This window comes from Tupaia chinensis, unplaced genomic scaffold, assembly GCF_000334495.1.
Source record: "Tupaia chinensis unplaced genomic scaffold, TupChi_1.0 Scaffold000077_1, whole genome shotgun sequence".
Classification (NCBI taxonomy): domain Eukaryota; kingdom Metazoa; phylum Chordata; class Mammalia; order Scandentia; family Tupaiidae; genus Tupaia; species Tupaia belangeri.
In genome coordinates, this window is record NW_006159538.1 from 4843335 (window position 1) to 4859322 (window position 15988).

General features: G+C 38.7%; 1 protein-coding gene across 7 annotated transcripts in view; it reads right to left on the reverse strand.

The window, feature by feature from the left end:
• FAR1 (fatty acyl-CoA reductase 1) overlaps positions 1-15988 on the reverse strand; it is an 80731-nt gene that overhangs the window by 39244 nt on the left and 25499 nt on the right. For 3 of the 7 annotated variants that reach the window (XM_006142535.3, XM_014584752.2, XM_027768699.1), the window contains 2 exons: positions 7775-7970; positions 3000-3175 (listed from right to left, as the gene is read on the reverse strand). In XM_006142535.3, the coding sequence (XP_006142597.2) occupies positions 3000-3175; positions 7775-7970 (372 nt within the window). Of the gene's footprint in view, positions 1-2999; positions 3176-7774; positions 7971-9510; positions 9724-9765; positions 9803-15309; positions 15329-15988 lie in introns of those variants that run through there. The other 4 variants (XM_014584747.2, XM_027768697.1, XM_014584746.2 and 1 more) reach the window with 4 other exon arrangements.

Genomic DNA, 15988 nt, shown 5'->3' on the forward strand with positions numbered 1-15988 from the left:
CATAGAGACAGAAAGCGAGAAATCACCACCCAGAGGGGATGGTCACGCCGCAATCCCTTCTCCATTCTCCTCTCGGGATCTTGGGCAGGCACACAAACGCGCCCGGTGTGAGTTTTAAGCCACCGGGTTTGGGACGCAAACCGCGGTCGACTACGTAGGAGTCCAGCGACATAGCCATTACGCTAACTGCTGGTCCCTATTTATTTATTTATTTGTTGTGATTTTCAAGCTACTGGGTCTGGAACTTGAACCACAGGCAACCATGTGGGAATCCAGTACCTCAACCAAACCACCTGCTGCTCCTTTCCACAAACTTATTGAAGACCCCTTCCCATATTAATAAATGAATTGTTAGGCCTATGTGCAAAAATATATACGTACAAGAAATTTTAAATGTAAAAAAAGGAGTATTGTTAACTGATGAGGGTATCAGTTCTATTAAGATTTCTTGTAAGATCTGCTCTTAAAAATATTTTTAAAAGTTATAAGGGGCCAGGCTGTGGCATGGTGACTGAGGCGGCTGAATCCTGCATGGCTGGCTGCACAGTTAAGAGTCCTGGACCCAACAGGTTGAAAAAGATAGCAGGTGCGTGTGTCACATGCCCAAAATCCCAAAAGCAGAAACAGAGAAGGGACTGAAGTATGACCATCCTCCGCTGGGCAGAAGGGTACTTTCTTTCTCTCTGGTGCGTGCACACATTTTTCTAGCAAAATTTTTTAAGTTACTAGTGTCTATCTGTATTTGAAGATTGATACATGCTCACTGTGGAAAGAAGATATATATAGATAATACTAAAAACCTACCTGTAAGCTAACGACCAAAGACTGCTGGCAAATACAGAAGATATGTACACAAGTATACATACTCACATAGTTTATGAAAATAAGAGTATACTAAAATTATAATACCATGTCTTTGTAGCTTTTGAATCACAATACATAATGTCCAGAATTTACCTATTAGTTACATAGAAAGGACTAAAAGGTAAATAGAGGTAAATAGAGAAACTGCTACAAGCTGAAACATCGTTTAAACTTTTTAACTGCCAGAAGACACAACCGCTCACCAGAAATATAGAAAAAGAGAGAGAGAGAGCACCCTCAAGAGGGCATAGTCATGCCACAATCCCTTCTCCTCCATTTCTCCATCCTGTCAGCACTTTGGGCATGCATGACACAAACCTGGCATATTTTTTCAATCTGCCTGGGCTGGGATTCAAACTGTGCTAGGTCATGTGGGATCTGGCACCCTTAACCACTTACTGGACTGTGGGGTCAGTCCATCATTTAAACTTTTTGAGGGAAAGAAAGAACAATTTTTGAGAAATATTATCTCAACTTACAAATAGGAAAACTGAGACTTCGGGAGGTTACTGACTTATCCAAAAAAATAAATTAATTAATTAAGTCAAGATTAGAACTAAGATCATGCACTTTCCACTGCTATGTTGCCTCAGCTTTCCAAGGAGTAAAATGGATTTGCCTATAACGTTATGGTGGGGATAAGGTCTTCATACACTAAAATAATAAATAAGAAAACTCCTAAAAAACTGTAAAGCATTACTGTAGAAATGTAAGAAACTGTTACAGAGCCATCGCTTAGAATACAGGTAAAACACTCATGCTTTGGTATTGAACTATTATGTTATGTTATAATGACAATTAAGATTTAAACGTCTACATTAGATACAGACAATATGGGGAATAATATCAAAAACCTTTGTAACCAGAATTTGATTTTAAAACATTCTGAAGAAAAAGCCTTCTAGTTTTTTGAAACTTGAAAAAGGTTTTAATTGGCCTACAACCACAGCCAGCAGCTAACACCGTGGTTAAGGCACTGGACTCCTACTTGGCCCACCATGGTTCAAGTCCTGGACCCAGTGCCTTGACACTCAACCCAGGCATGTGTGCATGTATGCCCAAAATCCCAAGAATGGAGGGAAAGGGACAATGGCATGGCCATCTCCCAAGGAGTGATTTCTCACTTTCTGTCTCTCCAATGAGCATGTGTACCCTATAGCAAAAATCTCTCCCCCCCCCAAAAAAAAATTGGCCTATGACCATATAATTACATTAATATTATAAAAACTGTATTTTTGGACATACCATTTAAAAGAATGCTTTGGGTCCCAGTGCTGGTGGCACAAGCATGAGGGGGTTGCTGCATAATAGCTGAGGCCATGTGGGAGACCTAGGCTTGGTTCCTGGCCCAACATAAACAAGCCTGCATAGCTATATGCGCCTATGGTCCTAGCTAACTGGGAGGCCAAGGTGGGGGAATTGTGAGGTGGTGAGAGCCTTGTCGAAAATGCTTAGGCTCTCTCTCTCCCTCCCCCATGTTCGTGTGCTTTCTCTTTCTCTCATTCTCTCTCACTAATGAAAACAAATGCTCTGAATTAAAAACTATGATTTGAATGCATATTAGATTTTTAAAAATTGTTAATCAGAATTTGTTTGTCCTTAGAACAGGCATCTTGAAGGAACTCCAAATTATTTCAAAAATTAAATTCATAACCAATGTATTCTGTTCCTAACACTGCTACCAGAGCTTTCAAACAAAAACGAGGAGTGGCTTTAAATGTATAAGCCATTTTATCTTATTCTATAATTTTAATTTTTACATGGATATGATAAGGAGTAGAAGAGCAAGGTTGGGGTATGTAGGCCTCTGAAGGAATTGTGGGGGAAGGAAACAAACGGGTTACAGCTAATACTCCTAGCCAAGGTAAACTCCTCTTGCTGTACTCGTTTCTTGCTTCTTCCCACTTGCAATTCATGGCAAATTCTTTCAATAAGCATATGCTACTAGTTATCCAGTGCTTGTAAACTACTGATAAGAAGAATATTAACACCTGCAGGACAATGAAGCCATATTTAACATGTGGCAAATAGTATCAAATCACTTTCAAAACAACTTCACTTAAAAGTAGAATTTAAAATAGACCTTCTAATTTTGTTGAAGTTCATATACTAATTAAATGCTTGTACTTACTTACCTTAAATTTTCATTAAACCTTACTGTAGCTGCACAGTGGAATATGATATTGGTAGAATCTATGATGACCTCTTTATCTTCTTCACTAAGAGCCAGTTTAGGTTGGGTAAGTTCACTGTTGATTGCTATAATTTTCTCTCTAAAATCTGGATTTTCATCTCTCAATCTGTCAAAGAGCTATCAAAGAGGGGGAAAAAAAGCAATTATTCTAGGGTAGTATTTTCCGACATTCTAAAACCTATTATCATGCCTCTTCCCCATCAATGATGACTATTTTACAAACTTAAACTGAGCAATTCTTAAGGTTGTTATCTTTAATTGCTATTATTCTGTACAGAAAACACTCCATGAGGGAGACTAGCCTAGCCACCAATGTTACGAACTTAGCTGATGCTGCTACTTGGTAGGCTGAGGCCAAATACGGAGGCCCTGGGTTTGATTCCTGGCCCACCCTAAAAGCAGGGTATGGTGGTGCTCACCTGTATTCCTAACTACTTGAGAGGAGAGCAACCCCATCCCCCTGAAAAAGGACTTCCAAGGCTTACACTATTATCTCCATTTTACATAAGGTATCTGAGATCCAGAGAGGTTAATTAATTTGCCAAGGACAGAGCTGGCAGTTTGCAGAGTTGAATTTGAACTGTATGCCATGGTTGACTAGGTATTATTCCTGAGCCAGCAGATGGTGTAATGTTTATGTTGCTGGACTCCCACGTAGTTGACCATAGTATGAGTCCCAGACCCGGCAGCTTAAAACTCACACTGGGTGCGTGTGCGCCCAAAATCCCAAGAGGAGAATGGAGGAGAAGGGATTGCAGCATGGCCGTCTCCCCCAGGAGATGATTTCTTGCCTCTCTGTTTCTTGGCAAGTACATGTGCCCTATAGCAAAAATCTCTCTTAAAAATAATAAAAAAGATATTACTCTTCAAAATTACAATTGTGAGCTATTGATGGATTTTAAGCAGAGAAGTGATACAATTATGTTTATAATGGTAAAGAAAACCCTTTGGGGGACCAGCAGCTGGTATAATGGCTATGTTGCTAGACTCCCAAGTAGTCAACTGCCGTTCGAGTCCTGGACCCGGTGGCTTGAACTCACGCTGGGCACGTGTGCGTGCGTGCTCAAGATCCTGAGAGAAGAATGTTGGAGAGGGGACTGCGGTGTGGCCATCCCCCCGGGGGGTGATTTCTTACTTTCTGTCTCTCTGCCTCTGTCTTTCTGGTGAGCACACGTACCCTATAGCAAAAACCTCTCAAAAAAAAAAAAATTAAATAAATAAGAAAACCCTTTGGCTGTAACTAGTTTGGGGATGCTCTTGCTATTATATTAAGAAATTCTGTGATCTGAACCAAACAAAATGACAATAAGGATAAAAAAAAAATACATTTTAGAAAGTAACAAGATGATGTGATGAATGCCTAGACAGGGGAGATAAGGAATGTTAACTCCAGGAGGGCAGGTGCCACATCTATTGATATTTTGTTTCACACACAGGTCCTTAATAGCAGAGTGTCTGGCAAGATGTACACAGAGTTGGTAAACATTTGCTAAATGAATAAATTCATTGGACTGGGAACACTGGAAGAGTAAGAAGTACGGCTTTGGAGATACAAGTTCAGCCCTGCGATTGTTCAGTGTAAAATGCCTGTACAGCACCCCAGAAGGCACATCTGGCTGGTAGAGGTGATTGGCTTTATGATTCTGGAATTTAGGGGAAAGAAAACCAGACTACCAGTATAGATTTTACTAAGTATACGTGAGTAGTAACTGAAGCCCGAGGAGAAGAAGAGGTCATCCAGGCAGCAGCAGGGATCAACACTCAAGATTCAAACTAGATGAAGCTATTCCTAATCTAAAATACACCATCCATCTCACATAAAACAGAAGGTGCTGAGTAACCAACACACTGGATCTAGTAAGAAGAGATCAAGGCCTAGGACAGAAGCCCGAAGAACAGAAAGCAGAGAAAAAGGAAGCTAAGGAATATCCATAAAAAAGTACTCTTCAACACCCTGAGGTCAAACTTCATTTTCCTGATTGCTGGCAACCCTTAATCCATCTTCCTATCAGGACTCAGTATCACTACCACCAGGACGTGCTTACACTGCTGCACAAGCTAGTTTCAAACTGGATACTCTTCGCCTTCTCCGGCTACCCTTTCTTTACCCAGTACTACCTCTTCCAGTGCTATTAACCCCACAGTACCTCAGTTTCTACGTTACTAAGTTCACTAATACTTTTTAAATATCCTTTATTTCCTTCCTAGAATATAAAAGGCTGATGTTTTAATTCAATCCCACTATCCAATGGAGTTTCTCTCCCCTGGGGCATTCCCATTAAGTCACTGGTTCTCAAGCAGGGGTGACTCTGGTGACACCCAGGGACACTTCTGGTTGTTATAACTGGGAAGAGGAGGAGAAAATGCTGCTAGAGTCTAGTGGGTAGAGATCAGCAATGCTGCTGATCACACTGCAATGCTCAGAACAGCCCCACCTACAAAAAAAAATATCCAACTCAGAATGTCAATGGTGCTCAAGCTGAGAAACCATGTCACATATCGATGTTCCACTATGGCATAAGCTCTTTGCCTACATTCCAATGCCTGTTTCAAAATCATAGTAGGCCTTTCCTGAAGTTGCTTACCAACTTCAATGTAGATTCACAGCTACTTGACATAAAAAGGACTCATTTTCACTGCTTCACCAGCAATGCTATACATAATAGGGAATGTGTGGCCCTAGAATTAAGTGATGGGATGTACCTGGAGGGAACTGAAGGCACAAGATAAAATGACATATTTTACAGAGTACTGATTTTAGTAAAATATTAGGGACAAAACATTTCTGTATTGAAAATAATGGCCACATAGGTAGGTTAAACTATCAAAGTTCAATGAAATTTCAGGTTTCAGGCAGAAAATATTCCTTCTCTTTACAAAATAGACTTACTATGGAGGAAATTTTAGAAGCAATGCCCTGGAGACCCCACAGGAAATGCCCAAATCTTTTATATTTTGTACTCAGGCCTTAATTCCAACCGAGACATCAGCTTCAATGCTTCAATAACTGTTCTTCCCCAATCTCCTCTTGATACCTCAATACTCTCTTCCTTCCTCTCCCCTCTTAAGAACTCTCTGAAAGGCAGAGATGCCATGCTATTTATTCCTGAATTAAAACTCCTACATCAAATCGAATGTCCAGGACAAGGAAGATACAATAAATGTTTTCGAAAAATTAAAAAGTAATAAGAATAAATAATCCCTCACTGAAGGGAAGAGGCTGTTGGGATTAAAACATGCCATCACATGTGGCTTATAATAAAATGCCAAAACGAGCTCAAAAGGGGGCAGAGATAGCAAAAACGAACAAACATACATGCAGGTATTTTTCTTAGAGCAAGCCTTGTGGTCTCATAGCCCCCTTGACAATGCCTTTCTCATATATTTTAAGGAAGCTAAAGATTTAAAAAGGGTTCAGCAAAGAATCAAAAAGACAAAAAGTGGTTAAGGAAAACTAATATTGGTTAATTTGAATAACTGAAAAAGTTTAAGAAGAATTTCTGAATTTCTAAATTTCTAAGAAAGAATCTTACATCCCAGGGTTAAAAAATAAAAGATACATGGATTACGGCCTGGACATCCCCACTGCAGGGGTGATTTCTTGCTTTCTGTCTCTCTGTCCCTCTGACGAGCGCACACATCCTATAGCAAGAAACCTCTTAAAAAAAAACTTGCTATAGGGCACATATGCTTGCAGGAGAGATATATAGAGGAGGGAAAGTGAAAAATCATCCCTCCTAGGGAGGATGACTTCACTGCAATCCATTCTTCTCTCAAAATTTTGGGCATACACATACACCTAGTGTGTTTTTCAAGCCACCAGGTCCAGGACTTGAACTGTGCAGTTGACCAAGTGAGATTGAGCGCTTTTATCACTATACCCACCTGCTGGCCCTATTTTGGAATTATTTTTAATAGTCTATAAGAATTTAAATATTTAAATGAGTACATTCTCAAATATATGCTGTAATTGAAACTCCTTTTTGAGATACATATGCAGAATCAGATTCTTTAGACATACCAAAATTAAGCTTGCAGTTTTCTAATTCAAACTCACTATCAATGTGTGTCAGACAAAACTATTTGAGACACAAGTTTATGGTTGTGAAATAAATTTACTCCAGTTCATTTCTATCTTTTCCTGGTAGTATTGTTCGAAAGGTTCAAAAATAAATGAGATTCTTATATTCTATATGACCTCTCTGTCATCTGACAAAGGAGGAGGTTTCTTCTTTACTTCCTAGTACTGTTTTGAAGAGCAATTAATGCTCATAAATTTTAAACTGTTATCAAAGCATAGCATCTCATAGCATAGTAGATATTTCAAAACTACCTCACTATTATCTAAAAACTATGTAAAATACCAAGTAATTACAGAAACCTGCCACAGATGTTCTAAAACAGATATTTAAATACCCACCAAAAGGCAATTTGAAACTTGTCATACAGTTCTGCCCTTGATTAGAAGAAAGCTTTTTATCTCTGGAATCGTAAGTTGCACACAGTTTACTGCCATCTGTAAGGTGTGTACCTTCTGGGGTTGTCGCATCTACAATCTGGTTAAGCAACCAGATTTAAGTGATTCGTTGAGTATTAACTAAATTTTTTTTTACTGAATTTTTTCTGGATATTGAAGAAACATACTTGATTATTACCATAATTACACATTCAGGCACATTCTTTTCTCCCCTCCAAATGATTATTTTCCATACTCACCTTGCTGCTAAGGATTTCTTCCACTCGCTCCTGGGGTGTCTGTCCAGCTTTCTGCCTCACCAACACATACACTGAATTCACCTTAGGACAAGACCTCAGCAGCTTTTCCAGAAGTACTTTCCCTAGGAAACCAGTTGCTCCTGTGAGGAGGACATTCTTGCCTTCATAGTATTCTGGGATTGAAACCATTTTGGTTCTAAGAAAAAAATGCAAATAAGCATTAGTTCAAGGATTTGCATTCATAGTTAAATACTAAAAATCTTTTGGCATTCAAGTTAGTATTTCAAAGGGCAGGAAAAATCAAAATTGAAAATGAACAGAAGACCTAAACTCTAGTTCACTGTAATAAGGTGGAAAGAATGAACTGCAACTTATGCTAACCCTGTTTTGTTTTGTTTCCCATATCATCTCAGACAAGTCACTGACCTTCAACAATCTTTAGAAAGTCCCCCCAGCGATAAGAGCTCAAATCTTCACTCAACCCTTGTCAAACTCTGAACACAACTGAATGGTGTTTCTTTGTTTCCAAAGGGATTTATAACACCGAATACAGGTCAGGAGCAAGACTCAGTTGCCTGGGTTGTATAACATCTCTTGGTGTCATATTCACCTATTATCACCAACAGAGGAGGTAACAGTATGTCCTTTCTCTAACACATCTGTTAATGGCAATATATCCAAAAGGGGTTTAAATCTCCCTTTCAGAAGTCATAGTAACAAGTACATAGGCTGTCTTATCCTCCCTACCAGAATTCCACTGAAACAGCAGAAAAGATACACTAAAAGAATAAACAAACAAAAGAATCACGATGGACAAAAAAAATAGTACTAAAGTAAGGTGCAGAACAACTCGTGTAATATGTTACTACACTGTATTAACCTTAAGTGATTCATTTTTAAGACTAGCTTAACAAAAGTTGCTTAACCAGACTGTAGAGGTGACAACCCCAGAAAGTACACATTTCTGAAAAGTTCCTGAACAAACACAACCCAAAAACAAGTTGCCCTTGAGAAATGACTTTGCAAGCTGGTGACTGCTCACCAGCCCTTTGCTTCTTTTTACTTCCCGGTTCTTCTCCCTCCGCGGGACATTTGGCAAGCCTTTTTCACAGGCTTGTCCAGAGCCTGCACCTTAACACACAGTAAGAGAATAATAAAACCTAGGCAGCATGTGAGAAGACCACACCACCTAGTACTCGGCCAATGAGGAATCAGCGTTTGACAATTACTTTAAAAAGTTAAATACAGAACTACCGTACGACCTAGCAATTTTACGTCTAGGTATCTGGCCATGTGAAATGAAAATGGGAACTCAAAACAAGTTGGCCCAGGTTTATAGCAACACCATTCACAGTAGCCAAAAAAGAGTAAATAGCCAATGTGTCAACAGACCGGTGACTAAACAAATTGTGGTATATACAAAAGAATCCCAGTTAGCGGGAAAATATGCATACATACCACAACAAAGATTAATCTCAAAAAGCATACCAAGGGAAAGAAGTCTTACACAGAAAGTCACATGCTGTATGATTCTACTTACATGAACTATTCAGAATAGATACATCCACAGAGACAATGTAAACTGGGGTTGCCTCAGTATAAAGGGAAGGGGAATAAGGCTCAGAGAGACTGCTAAGGAGTTTAACTTTGAAGCGATAAAAACATTTATGGAGCTGTTACAGATAAAGGTGGCTGCACAACACTGTTAATACACTAAATGCCACTAAATTGCTCACTTTAATGATGTTATGAATGCGTTCCTCCAAAACTCAGATACTGCCGGTTTGGTACTATTAAGAAACGAAGGTTCCTTCCTTGTTAATGAGATGAAAGCCCTTATAAGAGGGATTTCACTCAACATTCAGCTCGCTTGCTCCCTAGCTCTCGAGCTTTCTGCCTTCGGCCATGTGGTAACACAGCCTGCCCTTCTCCACAGGGCTGGGCCATAAGGCACCTTCTTGGAAGCAGAGAACATCCCTCACCAGACTTACAAGTGTGCTGGTGCCTTGATCTGGGGCTTCACGACATCTAGAAATGAGAAATAAATTTCTGTTCTTTATAAATTTCCAAGTCTCAGGTATTTTTTTATTGCAGGCTATGACAAATATTTTATATTATGCAAATTTCATCTCAATAATTTATTTTTTAAAAACCCTCTAAAAATAAGAACTAAATTCAAGACTTACACCCTGGAAAAAACAAAATGTTGGGAGAAATTAAGAAATACAAAATTAATTAAGTAAAAAGAAAAATATACACTATGTTCCTAGATTGGAAAACTAAATATTATAAAGATATAAACTTACTATCCTTAGATATAATACAATTCCGGTGAAAAATCTAAGCTGTTTTTGTGTATGGACACTGAGATTATAAAATGTTTATAGAAACAAAAAGGGTCAAGAATAACAAAGACAAGCATGAAGAATAATAAAACTTAACTTATATTACCATATGCCAAGATAATTACAAAGCTCAAGGAGAACCAGCAGCAGTGAGACAAGCAGGATAGTGCTGTTGCAAAGTAGCTGAGGCCACATGGGAGGCCCAGATTTCTTTTTTTTTTTTTTTGGAGAGGTTTTTCTTTTGCTATAGGGTGCGTGCGCTTGCCAGAAAGACAGAGAGAGAGAAAGTGAGAAATCACCCCCTGGGGGGATGGCCATGCCACAATCCCTTCTCCTCCATTCTCCTCTTGGGATCTTGGACACGCACGCACACGTGCCCTGCGTGAGTTTAGGCCGCCGGGTCCGGGACTCGAACTGCGGTCAACTACATGGGAGTCCAGCAACATAGCCATTATGCTAACTGCTGGTCCCAGGAGGCCCAGATTTGACTCGAGGCCCAACTTAAAGAGGTTGGGTGCAGCAGCACACACCTATGGTCCTAGAGACCTAGGAGGCTGGGACAGGAAGCCCCCACTCCTCCCTACCCCTTGCCTCTCTTTCACTCATTAAATGTATGAATGAATGAATGAGTAATTAGCTACAGGAATGTGGTATTGAGACAGGAAAGAATGGATATTCATACAGAAAAAATTAAATCCTGACCACTACATCATACTAAACACAGAAATGCATTCATTCCAATTAGACTGTAGACTAAATATGAAATGTAAAACAATTATGGTTCCAGAAGACAGAGGAGAACAATTCTATGAACTTTAGGTATTCAAATATTCCTTAAATATAATTTAAAAAATCAGAAAAGAAAATATTGACATACTGGATGACACTAAATTTGAGTTCATTCTAAGATATTGTTAATAAAGAGAAAAGGAAAACCAGAGTAAAAGATATTTCTGATACATATAATGACAACAGGTGTTAATCTGTTCTTTCCAGAATACAGAAAGAACTCCAGATCAATAAGGAAAGAGATAAATCAAGTGAAAACGGGCAAAGCTTAAATAAAGAAAGGAGAAGGTAAGGAAAGTAGTTAAATGGTATTACCAAAAAAGATCTGGATGGCCAATTAGCATAGGAAATGGGACTCAACATCATTAGCTATCAATATGATTTTACTATGATCTTACAAGGTCACGAGAATAAAATGAATGACAGAAAATACATATTACTGATAAAGCCACAGAGTAACTGGACCACTCTTCTACTGCTGCAGGAACATGGGTACCGAAGTTGAATATTCACAATATGACCCAGCAATTCCATTCCTAATTACACACCCAGGAAGAATGAGTATTTATTATGTTCACCAAAAGACTCATAAACAGGTATGGATATAGCAGCACTGCTCCTACTGGTCCCAAATTAAAACATCTGAACTGGGACCAGCAGTTGGCGTAATGGCTATGTTGTTGGACTCCCATGTAGTCGACTGTGGTTCGAGTCCCAGACCCAGTGGCTTAAACTCATGCTGGACGCCTGTGTGTGCATGCCTAAGATCCCAAGAGGAGAATGGAGGAGAAAGGACTGCGGCGTGGCCATCCTCCCTGGGGTGATTTCTCTCTTTCTGTCTCTCCGTCTCTGTCTTACTGGGGAGCGCATGTGCCCTATAGCAAAAACCTCACCAAAAAAAAAAAAAAAAAGATCTGAACTATTCATCAATATACCACACAAACTGTGGTATATTCACATGATAGACTATATGACAGCAATCAAAATTAAGGAATTATCACTACATACAACATAGATGGATCTCACAAAGATAACATTAAGTCAATGATGCCAAGTACTGTACAAAGAATGTGTACTATAAGATGTCACTTACATAATGTCCCAAAACAGGCAAACTCATCTATGGTTAAAAGTATAAACAATGGTTACCTTGCATGGTGTAAGAAATAGTGACCAAAGGAGGCTTCTAGGATACTTGGTGATGTCATATTTCTTGATCTGGATGGCTCATTAAAAAATAAAAAATTGGGGGACCAGCAGGTGGCATGGTGGTTAAGGTGCTGGACACTCTCACATGGCCAGCCACAGTTTGAGTCCCAGACCTGGTGGCTTGCTTTCTTGCTTTCTCTCTCTCTCTGGTCAAATTAAAATATGTGAATAAATAAAAAAAAATTAAATACAAAATTCTAAAAAAAAAAAAATTAGTGCAGCTGCCCAATTAGCATGTACTGACTTTCTAAATGTATGTTACACCTGAATAAAAAGTTTACTTTACACAGGTGGGCATGTTGGTGGTTAAGTATGCTCACTTTCTCACTTTTTCACTAGGACATCTCCCTGGATGTCCCAGAATGGATCAATGCCTGGAATATTGCCTGGAACAAGACTGTTTGCACATGCTATCCTAGTTTAATTTTGAATAAAGTCTCTTCCTTTAAAGGGTCCCAGTTTATATAATAAGTTATATGGTTACCCTTCTAATAAACTGCTTTAGGCCTGAGACTATTTCAAGATTTTGGTTACTAAAACCTAATTAAAACTATAGAATATTGGGGCCAGCAGGTGGTGTAGGGGTTAAGGGTGCTGGATTCCCACATGGCTAACCACGGTTCAAGTTCCAAACCTGGCAACTTGCTTTCTCACTTTCTCTTTCTCTCTCTCTCTCTCTCTCTGACCATCTCTGGTCAAATAAAATAAAATAAATTTAATTTAAAAACCCTATAGAATATTAAAATTCAAATGCTAATAACCTCATATGGAAGATACGAGTAATAATTTTGCATCAATAGACATAACAAATATGGTAGGCATATTCGATTTTTGTCTCTTGTTTAGTTTTTGTTTTTTGCTAGAGGGCATTTGTGCTAGCCAGAGAGAGACAGCAGGAGGCAGGAAAGCACCCCTATAGGGAATGGTCATGCCCCAACCCCTTCTCTTCCTTCTCTCCCTTCTTTCATGATTTTGGACATGTATGCCCATGTGCTCTGCATGTTCTCAATCCACTGGACTTGAAATACACTGTCAGCCATGTGGGCTCTGGCTAACTCAACCATGAAGCCACAAAGTTGGCCCTGTTATACTACCGATAGTATTTAATTACCTACACGCTAATACAAGTTAAACAGTGCCCTGAGAGCCTAACTTGTTATTAGTTACGTAATTCTCTCAGGTTCATTTTATTCTTATGTAAAAATTTATTCAATGAATATTTATTGCACACCTACTAGATACAAGACAACAGAAAGTCTTCTGTAGATATTCATATGCTTTTATTATTATCCAATTTGACCAGAGAGAGAGAGAGAGAAAGGAAGCTGCCAGGTCCAGGACTCGAACCATGGTTGACCATGTGGGAGTCCAGCACCTCAAACACCATGCCACCTGCTGGCCCTATACATATGCTTTTAAGACAGTAAAATTATTAAGCAGTTTTCCCTCTTAATTACTGAGAATTTATGGCCTGAATATATTACTGGCTCAACCCTAAAAAATCCACAACTATATTTTAATACTTTCTTCATTTACTAAGACTTCTTTCTTATCAAAACGTGAACAGGAAGCCTGTTAATACCAAGTACAGAAAACTCTGAACATTCTAAATTCTCTCTTAAGCTTAATATAAAGATAGCTTGCTAAGATAGCTGTCAGCTGGCTGTTTCAGATACTTGATTAGAAATAAGACAAATGTGAATAAGTAAATGGGAAGCAGAGTACAGGAAAAGAAGGAATGAAAGGTAATTCCTTGAGCTGGTGCTATGATCTGAATTGTCTCTTGAAGTACATGTGTTGAAATTCAGAGCTCCTGTGAAAGTATTAAGAGGGTGGAAACTTAATCCACTCTAATACTAAGAGATGGGGCCTTTGGAGGGTAATTAGGATTAGATGAGGTCATCAGCATGGGACCACATGATTAAATACCGGTAGCTTTACAAGAGGGGGAGAGATCAGAGCTGACATACATGCTCTTGCCCTCTTACCATGTGATGCTCTGTGCCATCTCTGGACTCTGCAGAGTCCTCACCAGGAAGAAGGCCCTTACAAGATGTTGTCCTTCAATCTTGGACCTCTAGAATCTGAACTAAGTAAACCTTTATTTTTTCAGACTTCCTAGTCTGTGGTATTCAGTTATAGTAGCAGAAAAAAATACTAAAACAGCCAGCCAGATAGAATAAGAACAAAATTTTATGAAGATTCACCAGTGATGAAGAAATATATAACAAAAGGAAAGAAAAAGTTATCAAGCACAAACTATACCTCTCAAGCTTTCAGGTACTATTTTTCAGAGGTCTCCTTAAAAAACTTTTCTTGCCTAAGGTCACTCAGCATACATGTAGGAAGAGTCAAATTTAACCAACATTTTAGAGCTAAATCCCATTTTTACGAAGGACATAGAAAGTTTCTACTTGTCTTTCAATGAAGTAAAGATAAAGACATCAACTCATAGATTAGGACTGAGTACATAGTCCTAGAAGAGAAGTTCGGAGAAAGTGAAGAGGTTAGAATAGATCATTTTGGAAGTTCTTTCAAGTTCTAAAGGTGTATGATTCACTAGAGGAAAAAAGTAAGAGGCCTTCTTGACTTTTACTAACAGCACATAAGGTATGAATCTGATCCACAGAAAATCTTAACATATGAAATATGGCAAATTATAGCTAAAGAAGTCCTAAAGATTCCATATCACCCCACATTAAAAGTAAATGGGGCAAACTGGCAACACGGTCAAGAACTTTGGCTGTTAACCGATTCAAGTTGACTTTTTAAACAGTTAAAATTCAAAAGAAATTAGAGTTTACCAGGATTTCCCTGAGGGCCATTTCCAGAGGTAGCCAGCCAGAGGGAGAAAAAAGGGTCTATTGTCAAACTTAGAACTGGACTCAGAAGAGCATCCAGGTGGACTAATTACTGCCACTATCAATGTGAATAAAAAGACATCATTCTTTATCAAAGGTCAATAGCTTTATTCCAAATCACACCCTACTTGGCCAGCCTTCCCTACCAAAACCTAAACAAATAAATCTGTTAATATCAAAACTCTGACCATTCTAAATTCTTTCTCTTCAAGCTTAACAATATAAAGATAGCTTGCAAAGAGTTGTCAGCTAGTTGTTTCATATACTTGACTAGAAATAAGACAAACATGAAAAAGTACATGGTGGGAAAAGAAGGAATGAAAGACCTCACCTAGGTGGTATCATTTAGAGACTAAAATCCCCTGGCACTGGAGAAGTCAAGTTTAAAGGAGATGACAAGAAGCTCTGGGGTCTTGCTTATAATTAATAAGTACTGGGTCATCAGAAAAGTCATGACGCATTTCTGCATAGAAAAACAGAAAAATATGTTATGACTTTTCCAACAACCCAATAATTCAAGCATGTCTCTACAAATACCCATACCAAGTTAATCCTATGGATTATCATATTTTGAAAATAGGCACTGGACTTGGCCTTCAAAAAAACACAGTGAGCTATTAAGAAACTAAATCTCGAATAAAGTCATTTCTAGTGCAAAATGAAATCAGTCCCTGCTTACAAACTGCTTTCTGCTAAATGAGTAGGCCCTTTACAAAACAAGCCTTTCAGATAACCCAGTTCTAAGATGCAGTGGGAAGCCCTGGAACTGTGAATCTAACAGATCAGGGCTGAAATCCAGGCTCACCCATTTACTTTAAAGATAAGCTTAGTTATCTGTTTGATTCTGTAATTTCCTCATCTCTGAAATATAGGTAATAAGCCTACCTGTTCCTTTCCACCTCACAGCATTTGTGTGAAGGTTAAATGTAACACACAGTCTTTTCATCTTCCCTTTACTTCGAGGGGAAAAAAATTTTATTACCAAAGTAAGGCTGATATATTTTTTTTTT